This window comes from Rhinatrema bivittatum, chromosome 10, assembly GCF_901001135.1.
Source record: "Rhinatrema bivittatum chromosome 10, aRhiBiv1.1, whole genome shotgun sequence".
Taxonomy (NCBI): domain Eukaryota; kingdom Metazoa; phylum Chordata; class Amphibia; order Gymnophiona; family Rhinatrematidae; genus Rhinatrema; species Rhinatrema bivittatum.
In genome coordinates this window covers 74,513,365-74,532,740 of record NC_042624.1, presented here as the reverse complement: position 1 = coordinate 74,532,740, position 19,376 = coordinate 74,513,365, and the positions used below count along the sequence as shown (strand labels likewise).

General features: G+C 42.4%; 1 protein-coding gene across 8 annotated transcripts in view; it reads left to right on the top strand.

Annotated features, from left to right (window-relative positions):
- Positions 1–19,376, top strand: part of PDE4DIP (phosphodiesterase 4D interacting protein) — a 237,109-nt gene that overhangs the window by 145,929 nt on the left and 71,804 nt on the right. For all 8 annotated transcript variants that reach the window (XM_029618266.1, XM_029618265.1, XM_029618264.1 and 5 more), the window contains 3 exons: positions 2,373–2,510; positions 2,690–2,802; positions 3,367–3,491. In XM_029618266.1, the coding sequence (XP_029474126.1) occupies positions 2,373–2,510; positions 2,690–2,802; positions 3,367–3,491 (376 nt within the window). The remainder of the gene's footprint in view (positions 1–2,372; positions 2,511–2,689; positions 2,803–3,366; positions 3,492–19,376) is intronic.

Genomic DNA, 19,376 nt, shown 5'->3' with positions numbered 1-19,376 from the left:
TTGGGCCTCACGTATAACTCCATCAGGGTCCAGGTGGTGGCTTTGGGAGCCTTCCTTCACAACGGGAATGACTCGCTACTCTCATCCCATCCAGATATTCTGCGTTTCCTCAAGGGGGTAAAGCACTTGAAGCCACCGTCTAGGCCACCTTGTCCTTCTTGGAGTCTCAACCTGGTACTCTGCATTCTCAGTGACCCACCATTCGAGCCTCTTCGAACTTCCACCCTCAAGGATCTCACCTTCAAGACTATTTTTCTGGTAGCGATCAGCTCAACGCGTCGCATTTCCGAACTTCAAGCGTTGTCCTGCCGTGAGCCATACCTCCGCTTCACTGAGGAGGGGGTTTCCTTGCGCACGGTACCCTCTTTCCTACCTAAGGTAGTCTCGTCTTTTCACCTCAACCAGTCGGTTGAATTGCCTTCATTTTCCTCGTTGGACTCCAGAGATCTTCGCAAGCTAGATGTCAAGCGATGTCTGATGCAATATTTGGCGGTCACTAATGAATTTCGGCTCTCGGATCATTTGTTTGTCCTCTGGTTGGGACCTAAGAAGGGTCGTATGGCCTCCAAGGCCACTATCGCCCGTTGGCTGAAGGGGGCGATCGCCTCCGCATATCTCGGTGCTGGACGACACCCGCCGCTGGGAGTTAAGGTGCACTCCCTTCGTTCTCAAGTTACGTCCTGGGCGGAAAGTACGTCGGTGTCCTTGCAGGAAATCTGCAGGGTGGCCACATGGAAGTCGCTCCATACCTTTTCGAGACACTACCATCTGGATGTGCGGGCTCCAGTCTTTGGGTCCTTCAGGGATAGTCATTCGAGCAGGGCTGTCTACGGCCCACCCATAGTAGGGAAGCTTTGGTACATCCCACCGTCTGGACTGATCCTGGTACGTACAGGGAAAAGAAAATTATTCCTTACCTACTAATTTTCGTTCCTGTAGTACCATGGATCAGTCCAGACACTTTCCCTGTTCACCTTTGGGGAATTTGTTTGGGGTTCGCCTCTGCTCGACTGTGATTTCTGATTCTCCTATGAGCTCCCTGGGGATCCAGGGTCTGTTTTTGTCTCACAGTTCTGTTTGCAAGTTCCCTTTGGGGGTTTTGTTTTCTGCAGTTATGAATTTTTCTAGCGTTACATTGAGAACGGTTAGTTACTTGATCCCTCCGTCTCTTCTCTTCTTGGCTTTGCTAGTCTAGTTACTGAGGATTGAGGCAAGGGAGGTGAGGTTATATAGGACCTCCCTCCGAGCTTTTTGTTCTGACTCCATCTGCTGGATGGGGGACATAACCCACCGTCTGGACTGATCCATGGTACTACAGGAACGAAAATTAGCAGGTAAGGAATAATTTTCTTTTATCCACCTTACATAAAATGTTTTCATGATAGGTTGGCCTGCGCACACACCCTAAGTTCCTACCTAAGGTGGTGGACTTCCATCTTAACTGATGCAGCTGCACAAATTGACTAGGAGGACACATACTTGAATTGGTCACTTTTCTCTTTGTTACCCATGCTGTGCTTCAGTCATTTGAAACCTGCAAAGCACTTTTGAGCACCTTTCTTAGTAACTCCTGCCCTCTGCTGGCATCAAATCAGCACTTACTACTATTACTGCTTCTACTGTTTATCATTTTTAAAGTGCATTTGACATAAGCAGCAACATACAAACACATATAAGAGACACCCCTGCTCCATGGAGATTACAGTCTAGTCAAGATACACTTTGGGAAGTGTATTTATTGTAGAGAAATATTTAGGCACTTCTGTGTTCTCGCATTGATAGGGGTGTACGGTGGGGGGTTTTTTGGTCATTTTTTGCTTGATTTCATTTTTTAAATTGTTTCTTTTTTAATGTTTCGCCTAATTTTGTGGTTAGAGCACTCTAATACAAAACTAAAAAAAAAAAATTGTGGTGTGTGTTTTCTTTCATTTTGTGCTTCCAACGAAATGAAACAAAATTGACATTGTTATTGACATTGTCTATTTTGTTTCAAACCAATGAATATCCCTACTCAGCAACCCTGTTTCAGCTGCAGAGGCCTGTGTTATGATGAGAAGGCAGCCAGCTGCTCTGCACACCATCCTCACCCCATCTGACAGGGAACCCCAGCAGTCCTTATGCTTACACCTTGCCACAAAGCCATTCTAAAGGACAACTTTCAAGCCCTTGAAATACTTCTTGTGGTGATAATTTTATCCTGTTTTCATCCCATCAGTTTCTGAGCACTGAATTCAACAAGAGGATTCTATCAGAAATGTTTCCATGTCAGGACGTCTATATGTACCCTCCAGCTCAGCCCTTTCTCTGTGCAGCCTGTGGCTGTCTTCGTATTTCACTGACAGAACTATTTCCAGTTATATTCTTTATTTCAGGATATGCAAATGCAATTGGTTAATCCTGAAGAAATGCCAGCTATGGGACGCCTAGTACAAGAAGTCTTGCTACTTAAAGAGAAACTGTCTACATTGGAGTCACATGCAGAAAAACAAGCACAGAATGGAGGCCAAAAGGTAGTAATGCATTTAGTTACAGTCCTGTGCATGCTTGCCACGTCCTACTTGGGAACATCCCTAGCAGGTAGCCCCTTGTTTGGTAGAGGTGTACCTGTTCATGTTTTCTCCTTGCCACTTCTCTTCCTCCAAGTCAGTATGTTGTTGAATGTTCTGTGTACATGTGTGTGTTTCTACAGTTGCTGCTTAACTTGGAAAGGCTTGTTACAGAGAAGACTAAGCTGAATGAAGCATTAGAGGCTGAAAAGCATCTATATAGCAGTCTGGTGACTTCTCTTATGCAACCAGACAGGTAAGAGTGAGGCCACAGGAGAACAGAGCCGAACAGTTAACAGCAGTGTGTGCATGCACATAGCTACAATAGAGTGCATGTGCACATGCAGAACCTAGCTGACTACAGCACCACGCATACACTGCATCCTCCCCCCCAATAAGCATGCACACACAAGCAATTACAGCAATATGTATAGCAGTGCATTTGCAGAGTCAGGCGGGTACATTAGTACACCACTTGTGAAATATTTAGCCAAGACTCTCTTCTTCTTAGTATTTTACTTTTTGACATGCAGCCCCAGCAGTTGTAGAATTTTACTCTTAATGTTGGTCTTTGTCGGTCAGTCATGTCACAGCAGGGTACCTGCATCACTATATCCTGCTTAGGAGACGCACTACAACACCAAGTAAAGCACGGTCAGTACATCTGTCAGATTTCACAAACAAGTCTTGCTATTTGTAGGTAGCACTTTAGTGCAGGCCCCACTAGTTCCATGCAGTGGTGTGTGTTAGGTACTTTGAAGGCATACACGCACCAGCTCTTTTCTTGGCTGATTTTCCATTTCTGACACATTTTTATTAGTTGCAAGAGAGATGCTGCATTGCAAGTGGAACTGGAAGCTGTGCAGCGTCTGCGAAAACGTCTGGAAGAGGCCTTGGATAAATCGTTGGAGCATCTGAGCAGCAGGGCATGCAGCCATCATGGAGGTGGGGAACGGCTGAGTTTGAAAGTTCTTTCCAAGCATGCCTTCTGAGCTGTGGCGCACTGGACGAGAGAGAGGCGCCTGGGTGATGCCTTTTTAACCGCTGGGAGCAAAGATTACTAATGGTCAAGCCAGCCAAACTGCCTGCTGAGGTTTTTATCTTGTGACTTACTAACAGAATAACTGGTGCAATAGATCTGCCATTGAATCCAAATCAGTGCAATTCATTTGTGTGTGTTTTTACCGGTCTCATCTTAAGTTATGAAATGTATGTGCACATTATATTCATCTCATTCTCATTTATTTCCATCCCAACATTCCTACAATTGGCCAAATAAAGTTTCCGTTCCCTGTCTATGATTTTTAGCTGTCGTTTTCATGTTTAAGATGCATATTTGTGTGTTCATGATTTGAAATCTTTTTCCATCATGTGCAATTTTATAATAGGACAAGGAGTGACAGTGTCATATAAAGCAAACTGCAGAGTTCCTTAAATAGGTTTTCTGTAAAAGAAAGAAATGGCATCGGATTGAGGCTTAGGTTTTTATCTTTTTAAATTAAAAGGCCACCCATAGAGTTTTAATTAGATTGAGCTTCGCACACACAGAGGAGCCATGGAAGACTTAATGTACAAAACTCAAAGGCCTGGTAGAGACACTTCTGTTCAGATAGGAAGAATTAATTACTAAACTTCTCCAGGTTGCGATGAAAAGCCTCAGCTGACATTTTCTTTGCAAATCTGCTCCCTATTTTTGTAATATGATTCCATATGCAGATGGTAACCTGTAGAAATATTGACTGGAGGGATGTGTGCTGGTTTGTATAAAAAAGTATATTTTCTAACAAATATGTAATAAGCAGGTATTATAAAGTGTAAATAGAAAAAAAAAGGTTTATTGATCTACTTGCAAATATCCTGAATTAAGGAATTGCCAGGAGCAAGATTATGAGCTAGATTCAGTAGTCTTCTGTGACCATGTGTGTGTGCCAAAAGATTAGACATTTATTTTTATTGTACTGAATTAATAAAAGGAGGTTTTATTTATGAAAGGTTATATATTAGATATTCCATCCATCATAATATCATAGATTACAAGTTACTGCTATTTATATTCCTGCACTTTCTGTTGGAACCCTCTGGAAAATGTTTGAAAGAGATGTTTTATGCTAGCATTATCTCTGACTTGAAAATCATAACTCGCATATCCCAGGCATTTTGAAGCAGATGGCTTGGCTGTGTTATGGATTTTAGCAGCAGGAATCTTTGTGTGGTGGCTGTTTAGAATATCTTCTTCCTAACTTTCTTCCTTCTGTCCTCTAGTCTCTCAGTAATGGTCTGACTGTGGCACCTCTTTTTGCTAGTCTTAACCTTGTCCGTGTGCATCTGCAGGTCTCTGGCTTCTGTGTAGTGGCCTTTGCATGTCTGCATTCATTCTGTTCCTATAGTATTTTGTAGGACTGCAGAAATATTGATCACATGTTGTTGTTTAGAGATCTCATCACACACTAGTCTGTTGGCTGAGATGATTGAATCAGTCTTCAGTTATGTATTCAGTTAAATTAGCCTTATCTGCCTTTTGAGGCAATCCAGTCTTGTTTCTTCAGCCAACTTTATATCCCAAAGTCAACAGAGAGATACCTTGACAGAATTCTTCCTTTTGTGTATTCTCCAATGACCAGAACATCAGGTAACCTTCATTTAAAATTGTGTTCCAAAAATATGTAAAAGCCTTCAAGTACTTGATTTGCAAAAAAAAAAAATTTTTCTGTTTAAAACTTATGACCTTAATTTAACTGATAAATCTATGAGATTACTTCCAAATTTGAATGCAAAAAATGTTTCTTTTCCAAAACCCAAATTTAATGAAACACTTCCTTTCAAGCTCAAGTAATACACAGGTGATATAAACAGAGACTTCACCCATAGTCGAATTCACCACTCTGGCCTTTAGATATGTAATGACATTAGCACAACATAACACCTAAAAACCAAATGCTATCTGTTGTATTTCCAAAGAGAGAGTGAGGTGTGTAAAATTCAAATTGTATCCACATGCAGGGAGTCGAAATCACCTTTTGAGGGATTAACTGTTGAAAGAATGTATTCTAACTTTACTGCTTAACTATAAATAAAAGGTGATTTCGAGTCCCACATGTGGATAACAATTTTATGAATTCTACCACCTCACTCTTTTTGGTATATATTTACCTGTGAGGTTGGCTTTTTCCACTTCCTTTGGTAATAATTCCAAAAACCATATGACATGTAGCAGCATTGTATGAACTAGAATTATGGTTTTAGGTTAAAAAATTTTTAAATAGCTCCAAGCATTTCTCCTACCTCAGGAGCAGCTATCTTTGGAAGAGTGTTGCAAATGATTTGATTTGTTTACGTGGTGTATGATGTCATCTTGTAGCTATGCTTTGTAGGGAACTTGACACACATAATTTAAAAAATATCTGTGCTTGATTATATTTAAATATAAAATGGAAACATTGCCAATAGAATGTGTTTGCTTTTCATGGTTTTTAAAAACATTCCACAATTTATGGTGGGTGCCCTCTTCAGGATTAAAGCAATCTTCAGGTGAGGGTAGCTGCTGCTGCTTTAAAACATTTTCTAGAGGCCCTTTTTGCATTGCAGTGTTAATAAGGTTTATTAACAGGTTTAAATACAACAGTAGAATGTACTACTGGGTGTCACTCATACTGTGTTTTGCATGACATCCCTGGAAACAGGCAGGGTTTCCTTCCCCCTTGGCATGCCTGTGAAATCTATCCCTACTGATGTCTCAAGAGAGCTGGCTTGGGGTTTCCCTCAGTGCCTTCTTCTCCAAAGGCGCGAAGGAAGTCTCCACCTGAGGACTTAACCTTCACAGGGTTTGTGAGGACAATGGCGGAGGCTGACAGCTGATAGAGGAGGATGCCAGGCACATCCAGTTCATGGAGCCTTCTAAGGAAATTGTGGCGGTCCCGGTGCACAGCATGCTTTTGGAGTTACTTATGAGGATGTGGAAACACCCCTTCACAGACCCTCCCATCAATAAGAAGGGCAGACAGAGTTTACCTCATCCAAAAGGCTCCCAGGTTCAATAAGCAACAGCTTCCCCACGAGTTGATGATAGTCAAATCCGCTCTCAAGAGCCAAGTGATCTCAGACCCATTCCTCAGCGCCCCAGGGAAGGATCACAGAGTAATGGATGCTTTTGAGAGAGAGGCTTTTCAGGGTGCCATGCTCATTGCCTGCATAACGTCCTACCAGCTCCACATGAGCCAGTACTTGTGGGACATCCGGTAGCAAGTGCAAGAGGTGGCCAAGCAGTTGCCTCAGCAACAGCAGAACACCCTCATATCGCTTGTGAATAAGGGCTTGGAGTATGGAAAACATGAGGTCTGAGCAACCCTATGATGTTTTCAAGACGGCAACAAGTGTCTCTGAAGCGGGAATCTGTGCCCGCAGAATGACATGGCTGCGGGCCTCAGATCTCCAACCAGAGGTACAGAAAAGACTTGCCGACAGGCTGTGTATTGGGGGAATCTCTTTGAAGATAAGGTGAAGTATGCGGTGGTCCAACTCTGGAACCACCATGAAACCCTCAATCAACTCTCTGCCAGCACTCCAGACCCATCCTCTTCAGCTAGGAGGTCAGCAAGAACTTCTTTTGCCAGAGCAAGTACTATCCTCCACCGCCATGCTCATGTCAGCAACATCAGGGTTCCCACAGCCCTCCCAGGCAGCAGAGAGCCCCCAAGGCCCAGCTGGCGCCTCAGTCAACTCCAGGGATGGGGTTTTGACTGGGTCATAAGGAGCATAATCCAGTTATCCATACCTGGGGTGATGCAGCCTGCCCCTGACTGGCAGATCTGGTTCTTTGCGAACCAGTGGCCCAGTATAACATCAGACCAGTGGGTTCTTTCCATCATCCATCAAGGGTACCGATTGAACCTATTGGGTGCCCTGCCAAATTGCCCTCCAAGCCCATTCTGGGGGCGGTAGTGCATCAGGAGATACTACTAATGGAGCCCTCTTAATGGCCAGAGCAGTCGAACCTGTCCCACCAGGGCAAAGAGGGCAGGGATTTTACTCCAGGTACTTCCTGATTCCAAAGAAAACGAGGACTCCATTCCATCAGAGATCCAAGGGCTTTGAACAGATTTATCAAAAAGAAAAAGTTCAAGATGGTTTCCTGGGTGCCTTGAATAACCCCTTTTGCAAAAAGGGGACTGCCTATGCTCCCTTGATCTGAAAGACAAGTGCATCCACACAGAGATCTTCCCAAATCATCGGAGGTATCTCCGATTCATAGTTGAAAAATAGCACTTCCAATATCTGGTGTTGCCATTTGGGCTAGAATTTGCCCCATGAGTCTTCACGAAATGCCTGGCCGTGGTGGTGGCGTACCGCCACAGGCTGGGGGTACGTTTTCCCTTATCTGGACGATAGGCTGGTCAAGAGCACATTTCAGGCGTCACTAGGGTTCATCATCAACTACCTGAAGTCCCATCTCAGCCTGTCACTTCAATTGGACTGTATAGGAGCCCTGCTAGACATAGCTCAATCCAAAGACTTCCTGCCTTGTCAAAGGGCCAACGCTCTGATGACCATCACGACAGAGATTCAGTGGTGTCAGCCTGGCTCATGTTGAAGTTATTGGACCATTTGGCCGCAACCATCCATATCACTCCCTTACACATATGCACAAGGCCCAATGGACCCTGAGGTCCACACAGTCTGCAAGATCGCTTCCAAGTCACATCATCCCTCTGGGACTTTGTGCTGGTGGCAGCTACTTTTGAATCTGGAACAGGGGCTCTCTTTCAGAGGTCCTCCTACCCAAATTGTCCTAACCATGGATGCTTCCACTCTGGGCTGGGGAACTCATGTAGATGGGCTTGGCACTCAGAGTCTCTGGTCAGCCCAGAAAAGCTGTTGCCAAATCAGTTTCCTTGATCTCCAGGCAATCAGGTACACGCTACCAGGTGGTAATGTGGTATGTCGGCAAGTAGCGTCCCTGGTGCTCAGGGATGGAACAGTTCCTGGCTGGAACGGAGAACATGTTAGCAGACGGATTGTCATGCCTTCAGACCTCACAAATGATCTGTGGACCAGGGGGTTGCAAATTGGATATTCCACCTCTGGGGTAGCCAGGACATGGATCTCTTCATGTTCCCTTGCAACAGATAGGTGCTTCTGTTCTGCTCTGTGTACAGGACAGACGTCAAACCAGTCTGGCGCCCTTGCCTGACATTGGGGCAAAGGTCTTCTGTATGTGTATCCTCAGATTCCATTAGTAGCGAAGACTCTCATGAAGCTTTGCGAGGACAAGGGGACTATGATTCTCCATGCCCCTTATTGGCCGAAACAGGTCTGGTTTTCACTCCTTTGGGAGTTGTCCATCCAGAGGCTTATCAGTCTGGGAACTTCCCCAGATCTCATCACACAAAATTGAGACAGGTTGAGAAATCCCAACCTCCAGGCCCTGTTGCTCATAACATGAATGGTGAGAGGTTAGTTTCCCAACCACTTGATCTTTCAGATGTGTCTCTGGTCCTGGTGGCTTCTAAAAAGCCTTCCACTAGAAAGTCCTATGGATTGAAGTGGAGGAGGTTTTCCCCATGGTGTGAGCAGAAAACCCTAGATTTGTTCTCCTGCCCCACACAAAAACTGCTTGATTACCTTTTACACCTGTTGGAAGTTGGCTTAAAAACCAACTCTGTTAGAGTTCTGAATGCAATTGGCGCATACCACCATGGTGTATATGGTACGCCCATCTCTGTACAGCCTATAGTTGTACGTTTCATGGGGGCCTGTTTCAATTGAAGCCTCCCCTGTGTCTTGGGACCTCAACATGGTGTTAGCTGATGAAAGCTCCTTTTGAGCTGCTGTGCACCTGTGACCTGAAGTACCTGACCTGGAAGGTCATATTTTGGGGGTGGATGCCTCAATGTGCAGGGTCAGCGAGCTCTAGGCTTTAGTGATTTATTCACCTTACACTGACAGGGTGGTCTTGCATACACACCCTAAGTTCCTGCCTAAGGTGGTGACAAATGTCCATCTTAACCAGTCCTTCATCCTCCCAACATTCTTTCCCAGGCCCCATTCATACCAAGGTGAACAAGCCCTGCACAGTTTGAACTGCAAGTGAGCCTTAGCCTTCTATCTGGAGTCCATAGACAGTCTACCCAACTTTTTTTGTTTTGATAGGAATAGGTTGGGCATTGCCATTGCCAAACACACTATCAAATTGGCTAGCAAATTGAATCTCCTTCTGTTATGCCCAGGCAGAACTGCATCTTGGGGGGCATGTCAAGGCTCATTCTGTCTGAGCCATGGCAGTGTCAGTGGCCTACTTGCGAGCAGTTCCTGTGGAGAAGATCTGAAAAGCTGCAATGTGGAGTTCTCTCAACACATTCACATCTCACTATTATTTGGATAGGGATGGTCGATGTGATTAGTAGTTTTGGCCAGTCTGTCCTTCAGAAACTGAGGTGTAGAACCTAACTCTCTCCTGCCTAGGTCCCGTGATTGGGTTCAGGCTGTCTCTTCCTCTGTTACCAACAGTACCATTGTTTTGCTGTTGGCACCTGGTTTGAGTATCTGTTGGTTCCCTTTTATGTTGGAGAGCAGCCTTTAGCTAAGGATTCATCCATGTGTTAGGACTACCATCCTGCTTCTCTTTCGAGAAAGCAGAGTTGCTTACTTGTAACATGTGTTCTCCAAACACATCAGGGTATTAGTCCTCACGAAACCCGCTCGCCCCCTGCAGAGTTGGGTTTCTTTTTTTTTTTTTTTTTTTTTTTTTATTTATATCTAATTCTGTTATAAGACTGAAGAGGGACATGTGCTATAGGGAATGCTGGTCAAGCCCAGTGTGGCAAGTCAACTTTCTAGAAACTTTGACATATGATTTGTGTGTCAGGGCTCCATCTGATGATGTCACCCATGTGTGAAAACACATGTTATAGGTAAGCAACTCTGCTTTCTTCTCTTCATTGCTACACTGTGGAGGAGCACTATTCTATGTGCCAGTAAGAGGCAGGGGATATCTGACTTTTTAGTAGTGTAGCATTAGTGAAGGACTGCTTTCTATAAGTGTTCTTCATTTTAAGGCTTTGGGTAGTTTTTATCTTGAAGTAGGCATTTGTCAACTGAGTGAAATTAAAGAAACTTCAGATACTTTTTAAATAACGTCAGGTAACTTTCAACTAGAATGGTGTGATTTCCAAAAAAAAAAAAATACAAAATTCTTCAATGATGAGAAGATAGAAAAACAAACATTTTTGGAAATTACGTAGTTCCATTTAAAACTTATGCCTTTGATTCAACTGCTAAATCCATGAGATTACTTCCAAATTTGGATGCATAAAATTAATCCAAAACTGCAAATTTAACAAAACTCCTTTGTCAGGTTCAAATGATACATGGATGCTATAAATATACACATGCATACACTAACTATAGAAAGTCTACACTCCCTTTCAACATTTTCTTTTCTAAAATGCATTAAAGCTATATTTGGTTCATATATCCACATATCCTACTACTGCCAAGTGAAAAATATTTTCCAGACTTCCTTTGAAAATGAAATAGAAATAAAAATATAAAATATTTTGGTGTTCCACTCATCCTCCTTTAGCAAGGATTTATATTCCACTTTTCAGCCATGGATCACATTCAGGTACTATAGGTATTTCTCTGTCCCCAGAGGGCTCTCTAACATGGTCATTCATCAAAATGTGTTGTGGCATTAATGCCCGTGATAACGCCATGAAGCATGTGATATTTATCGCAGCGCATGGCATGAATGCAAATTTTTCAAATTTATTCAAAAGTTGGGATTGGGGAGGGGTTTGGGTGGGATCAATGAAAATGCGGATCAATATCACACTGTGCCATAGTGTAATTCACAATTTGCGATAAATATTGCAAAGTCTATTTTGGGTAGGGGCAGAGGGGATAGAAAGCACGCCTCTGGGGTGGCACTGATAGTAGTCAACTATTTATACTGCTATAGGAGGGCCAGCTAGTAACTCAAGGTTTTGGGGCCAGTTTTACATGCAGAGTAAGACGTACAAACAGCACTGCAGACCTCGGTCGCATCAAGCTAGGGCGAGGGAACATTGAAGTAATCTCATCTTAGTCTGCCTTTCCTAGCTCCAAATCATGTCAGATCTTCACCGAGGTCTATGGTGCTGTTCATACGTCTCACTCTGCATGTAAAACTGGCCTCAAAACCTAGACATCCCCCCCCCCCCCCCCAAAAAAAAAAATCCTCACCTCGAGTTACTAGCTGGTCCTCCTATAGTGATATAAATAGTTGACTAATATGAAAGCCTTACACAGTCTCTGTGTCTTGTCTCCCCTGCCCCCAAAGTAAGGAAATGCCTATCTGGGCACTTCCAAATACCCTGGGGTGTGAACACAATGCATGTTGCTCAGGGTGCGGTAATTCTAAATTTATCATAGGCATGCTTCTTTTCCTTATCCATGTGAAAATTATCGCATTTTTATGAATCTAGGGGTAAGTTTGTAACCAGTCATCTTCAAAAGCACACACCTAGTGATTTGGTCCTACCTACATTAAATTATACTGAGGTAAGTCCTCTTTACTGAGTGTATTTCAAAGCAAAGGCCCAACCATGATAATCAATGAGCTGTTAGAAGAGCTCCAAGACAAAGTTGTGGAAAGGCACAGTGCTGGCCCTGGGTCTAAAAGAATTGGAAAGTTCTTGAGTATCCCTCAGAATAGGATCATGATTATTAAGAAGTGGAAGTTGTATGGCATTACCAAGATCTTGCATCGATGAGGATTCAAGTTGGGCTTTCTTGAGTAAGGACTTCCCTTCTTGCCACACTATCATACAGGCAAGTTTTGTGGCGTAACTGGGAAATTATCATCATGTGCACATTTTGATCAGTTTTGGCTACGGAAGCTTGTAGTTTTCATGGATGACAGAACAAAGCGGTGAGTGATCAGGGATTGAACCAAGATGTCCATGGCAACTGAAAGAGCTACAAGCTTCTATACCTAAGACTGGTCAAAAGGTGTATGTGCTGATTTCCCAATTACTCCACAAATCTAGCCTGCAGGGTAGGGTGGCAAGAAGGGAAGCCTTTACTCAAGAAAGCCTGTCTTGAATTCTGCTTCAAGGGTGCAAAGTAAATAGGCAGAGGATACTGTAACTATGCTGCAAACCATTTTCTAATTTGACAAAACAAACAGAATTTTGTGGCCTAAATGCAAAGCATTATGTTGGGGTGGGTTGGTTTTGCACCTATCACCCAGCAAAGACCATGCCTACTGGGAATCATGGTGATAGCAGCAGCATGGTATGGGGATGTTTCTCATTGTCAAGGCCAATGACAATGAGGGACAATGAATGAAGAAAAGTCCTTAAGCAAGATCTCTCTTCACGAAAGCTGAAACTGTGACAGAAGTTCATCTTTCAGCATGACAATGATCCAAAACCACAGCCAGAGCTACACTGGAATGGCAAAGGAACCTAGTCAGAGCCCCAACCTCCATCCAATCAAAAATTTGTGGCATCGTTTGACGATGGCCATCCATCAATTCTCCCTAAGGAACGTGACAGAACTTGAACATTTTTGAAAAGGGAAATGATATAATATTGACAGCCAGATTTGCAAAGGTGGTGCAGATATCCCAATAAACTCATAGCTGTAATTACTGCCAAAGCTGCTTCCACCAAGTATTGACCCAGTAGTGAAGAATTAACCAAGTTCTGGATTGAGTTTTTTGGGGGGAGGGGGAAGGATTGGATAAATGGTTTGTTATGCAGTAAGATAATATTTAAATACATGTAAGTCTGATTACACAGACAGCAAAATGTGAAAAATGTTCAAAGAGTATAGAATTTCTATAGCTGCTATGTGTATATATATATATGTGTGTGTGTGTGTGTAGATAGACAAATAATAGATATACTGTATATATCTATCTCAAATGGAGACAGTTAAATTAATGGGCTGGGCCAGAAAGAGAGAAATCCAAAGAGGTGGGTGAGTATGAGAGAAGAGCTGGGAAGACTGGGAGATTAGCTTGATGGGGGAGAGAAATTTTGGGTTGTGGTTCAGTAATGGCTAATCTCCATGTGACACACATTCAAGTTACCAAAAAAAAGTCTGAAAAATTGTTCTTCAAAGTGGGCAACTCAGTGTTATTATTTATCGGTCTGATACAAAATCCTGGACATTTCTCAGTGCGAAATATGCCAGAAACTTGTTCAGGCTGCATCTAAACCTGCAGAGCTCCTTGGGGCCTGTGTAACTCAGGCCCCAAACTACTGGCTTGTCCCCTTTTTATCCTAAATCCAGACTTCAGCTGGAGTTGGATTTGAAGTCGCCCCACTACAGGTTCAAATAACATGACGCTGGGTGTGAGTAGCATTGAAAGAGTGGCCTTCCAGAGTTTTCAGCACTTTTTTTGTGTGAATCTGATTTTTGCCTTTTGTATTCATTTTTTTTCTCTTTCTTTACTATTTTCTTATCTTCTCTGAGGTCAATATTCATGAGCATGACATTATCTGGATATAGTCATGGATATTCAGCAGAGTGCTGCTGCTCTGGTGCTGTACCAAATGCAACTGGATAAAGTCCTTGTTAACTGGTGCAGATGACCAGACTTAGCCAGATAAGTTATCAAGCTGACTTAATTCCACCTTCAAACACCTTCATCTTATCCAGCTAAACAAGATAGCTGGATAAATCAGAGATGTTCAAAGCAGCAGGAAATTTAAGATTCACAGTTTGTCTGGCTAAGTCCCGAACTTAGCTGAACAAACAGAATATTGATCTGTCTCCTTTCTTTCCCCACCGTCTTATCATTAGTTTCTCTCCCTGTCAAAGGTGAGTCTCCTCCCTTCCAGTTTTGACTCCTGTGCACCCTCCCGTATTCTGTCCTCAGTTTTTGCACTTACAGCATCATTGTCCTTCTCTCCTACTTCACTAGCAGCAGCATGCTTTTTCCCCCTAATCCTGTATCTTTGCCCCCTTGCTCTCCAAGTTTCACCTCTTCTGCATTCCCATGTCTCTTCCCCTTCCAGGCTGCTGCTTCCAATACCTCCCCTTCTACCCATGATTGTTCCTATAGCTGCCACTGGTGATGACCCTGTGCAGCTCTAGTTACTAGCACCTACCCTTGGTGCTGAGAGTATCGTGACATGGGTACTGCTAGGCAGTATAGTAGTAAGTTAATAACTACAGCTGTGCATTCCAGCAGGGATGGTGGTCAATCATTGGCGGTCGCAGATAAAAGGGAGGGGGGGGATAACAGCATGGGAGGTTAAAGTGCCAGTATTGATAGTGGCAAAGCTGAGATTATTCCAGAAAGAGCATGGCCACAGAATCAAGGCCAGTTAGGGGCCCTGCTGTTGGGCAGTTGGAAGAATGCTGGATTTGATGGACCTCTGGTCTTTTTTTCAGCCTAATCAAAATGTATTTATTAAACAGTGAAGTAAGGACAGCCCCTACAGAAAAAAGGAAACGTTTGTTCACACTATTAAAATAAACCAAGTTAAGGAGGAGGCTGTTTGTGAGCCCTTGAGTAATGTTAATATATTGTACATCTTTAGCAGTGGGAGACAAACCTTTCATACAGTCTAGAAATATTGATAAAGAGGGTAAGTTTTTTTTGTCCCTTTGTATTCAGTATTTCTTCATGAATTAGCTTTGTCAAAGGCACAAAATTGTAAGGAAGTCAAATTGCAAATATTTTTCTATCCCATTTGATACCTTCTGTTATGAGTAGTAAAAAAAATAATGTAAATTGATTTAATTTGCAAATCACAGAGGTAACAGTGACTTGAGAGTAGGTTCTTATTTTTATTTTATCTTCACATTGTTTTTGCCCCAAAATGAGTTTGCCAGACTTCTCCTTTTATGGAAAGAACACAGCAGGAGTACACTATTGGGCATTTTCAAAACCGGTAAAATTGTATTTACTTTGAAAATATTAAAATGCAGTAGTGAATTGCAATTTTACAGGTTAAGTATATAAATTCACTTGAACATTTTACCTGGGAAGCTGCTTCCTCTCAAAAAGATATTTCCATGGGATTCACAATGATGGGTTATATGAGTCATTGTGCGTCATCCATAGAGTCTTCCTAAGTTTAGAATCCACAACCTAGAATTCTGTTTTGTGCTAACTGCCTGTTTGCTCCACTCACTTTTTCTTCAGGATGCCATGGGGAGCGTCATGCTGTTCACTGTTTATAGTATTATGGCCTCCAATCCTCTTTGTCCTGGAACATTTTGTCTCTTCAGGGTAGAACATTCATGGCTCCTCAACTAGGAGTATGGTTGAGCCACTTCAGGGTTGCAAGTTAATACAAGTACAAGATATGTGCTAATTTGAGAGAGTTTCACTCTTATATTTTCATTGCATGTATATTCTTAAACTTTGCTACTAAATTGCCCTCTGTTTAAAGAATTTAGCTGGTTATATTCTCAGTGTCCTGTATACTTTTTACTGAGCATATAATTCCCATTCCCTCTTAGATCTAAGGGGGTAATTTATCAAAGGCTTATCGCACTTGATACGGCCGTATCGCGTACAATAAGCCTCTATCGCATGCAAAAAGGGCCATTACGCATGTGATAGAATGCAAATTAAGGGGAGGGGAGGAGACGGTAGTGTCTTCGATGCTGGCGATAATGTTACTAACATTATCATCGGCAGTAGCACACCGAATAGCACCACCTTTCACGGTGGCGCTATTCGGTGCGAAAGCCGGCAGCCGGCGCACCGCCGTGGTACAAAGGCTGTGGGCTTTTGCAGGCCCGCCCCCCATTTTCGCAGAATTCATCATTCTGTGAGGAATGATGAATCCAGGCCTATGTGTAGTGTCTGAATGGAAATTTTTAAAGCCTTTCAGCCTACAGATATGCTTTACACATCAGAAAATGCATACCTTGTTAGAGAAAGGATAATTAAATTATTGTAACTATTCTCTAAAGGTAGTATTTTCATGGATTCATACAATCCACATTTTCCCTTTGTCAGTTGCTTTTTTCAGTTCTCCCAAATTTTACACTTGCCCAAATCAAACAGGAACAGACTGCTGCAGTGAATGATATGGAATTGATTAAAAACTTCCAGGTTTTAAAATTCAAAGCATGGGCAACTCCACAGGCTGGTGTGACATGTCATGTCAACTAGAGATGTGAATCGTGTGCCAGATCGTCTTAACGATCAGATTCGGCTGGGGGGGGGGGGGAATCTGATCGTTAAGATATGTGAATTGGAATCGTTTCCGATTCCAATTCACATCGCTAATTTTTTTGTTTAGGGAGGCCCGCGCCGCTAAAAAAAAAAACCCACCGACCCTTTAAATCGACCCCACCCTCCCGACCCCCCCCCCCCCCAAAACCTTTTAAAATTACCTGGTGGTCCAGGGGGGCCTCGGGGAGAGATCCAGGGGGGCCTCGGGGAGAGATCCAGGGGGGCCTCAGGGAGAGGAGAGATCCAGGGGGGCCTCGGGGAGAGATTTCCCGTTCCCAGGCATCAGCTGTTCTAAAAAAAAAATTTTGCCGATGCCCCTTTGCCCTTACCATGTGACAGGGTATCCGTGCCATTGGCCGGCCGCTGTCACATGGTAGGAGCACTGGATGGCCGGCGCCATGCTAAGGGCAAAGGGGCATCGGCACCATTTTTATGCAAAAGGGCAAAAGCAATACAGCCAACTTTCACTAGATAATTTGGATCTTCAAGCTAAAATTGAAGATTCGAAGAAACAAAATCGCAGATGCAATTTCCATTTCCAAGGAATACCTGAGTCTGACATTTACAATGAATGCCATATGGTGGTGAAGTAACTATGTGCTTTTTTTTCCCTGGGACAAAATAAAGGGGCCGAATCGCCAATAGCAGATTCAGTGGTGGAGATTGAAAGAGAGCATAGAACACTAGGTTCTAAGATGGGGAACAAACCCATGATGGCATTGCTTGCTTCCACTGTTTTTCTATTAAGGAGAGAGTGTTCAACGTGGCAAGGAAGCAACTGTCGTGGCTATGGGAGGCACATACCATTTTGGTGTTTGTGGATCAATCGCCGGTTACCATCAGGAAAAGATTGGACTTCAGGGAAATAAGTTCAGCGCTGCTTAAAGAGGGAATTCTTATCGCTGGCTATTCCCTTTCGATTTAGCAATGACCATCTGGGGTAATACTTCTAAAGTTGAAGGCCATTGATGAATGTCGGTATAGAAAAAAATTAAATAAATAAAATAAATTCATTTAAGTTTGCATTTTATTAGTTTTAGTACCTGTTGTAAACCTATTTTTATCTACTAATATTTTTAATTTACATTGTACTTTTATTTTATGCTATGATATTTATGTAAACTATTGAGATGGTGTCTCCAAATGATAGTATATAAAAATCAGTAAATAAATAAAATAAATAAAAATAAATTCCTTAGAACTTGATAATATCACTTTACAATTAAACTTGGTTAAACAGCATTTTGAATGGGGCAATAAGGCTAGCAGGTTGCTGGCTTGCAGGTTAAAAAATCATATATCTCAAAATCAAATTACTAGGATCAAAAATATAGATGATTCTTTGTTGACCTCTGCTGATATTTGGCAAAGGTTCATACACTTTTATGGTGAGCTGTATTGTGCAGGTCCTTCTATCACAGATAGTCAGATCTTTATTTAAAGTCTATAGCGTATCTCAGAAGAAGAGAAACAATTTTTTGATGAGGAAATAATGTCTTTTGAGCTTTTACAGGTGATCAAAGAGCTCAAAGTGAATAAAGCCCCAGGACTGGATGGTTTTATGCCCTCTTTATTAATGATGCTTAATTTCCTAAGACTGAGCAATTCTATTTCCTGGGTCCAATGTAGCAGGTATTACTATTCTAGCCAAACCTGGCTGCGACCCAACTTCATGCGGGTCCTACAGGCCTATTTCATTGCTTAACATGGACCTTAGTATATTAGCAAAAATTTTGGCTAATCATTTGAACAGGGTAACAGCCAGAATGGTACATTCTGACCAGGCTGTTTTCATCCCGGGCAGGATGGTGGCAGACAATGTGTGCAAAATCATTGATCTCATATGGTGGGTGCGGGAAGAACATGTTCCTGATGTTTTGCTTTCAGTGGATGCTGAGAAAGCCTTTGACATGGTGCGTTGGCCCTTTTTATTCTGCACCTTAGAAAAAATGAACTTTGGGTCCTTCTTTCTTAGTTGGTTGCATCAGCTTTGTAGTGACAAAAAACTTGTGTTAAGTTAATGGTACCTGTTCTGACCTTTTTGCTATACAGCGGGGGACTAGGCAAGGCTATCCTTTGTCTCCTTTGTTATTTGCTTTATTTTAGGAACCCCAGGCAATAAAAATCCATACATCAGGCAATATTTCTGGGGTCTCAGTCGGTAATATTTGTTACACATTGCTCTTTTCGCTGATGATATTTTATTTACATTGACAAAACCCTATCAATCATTAGTCGGCGGTGGATGCTTTGAGCAAGTTCAGCAAAGTTTCTGTGTTAAATCTGGATGTCTGAACTGCTATATCTTTCTGTTCCAGTAGATCAGCTTTATCAGTTGAGAAGTGAATTTCCCTTTAAGTGAGCCAATAAGAAAATTAAATACCTGGGTATTCATATTAACAATAGCTTAGACAAGTTGTATGCGCTGAATTGCTCTCCTTGATAAAAAAAAAAAAAAAAAAATATATATATATATATATATATATATATATATATATATATATATATATATATATTCCCTGGTCAGAATTCATATTGTCCTGATTGGGCAGGATAGCGACCATAAAAATGAACATTTTAGCCAGGCTCTGTTACTTTTTTCAGTCTCTTCCAATACACATCTCTTTACTGCTGCACTAAAACAA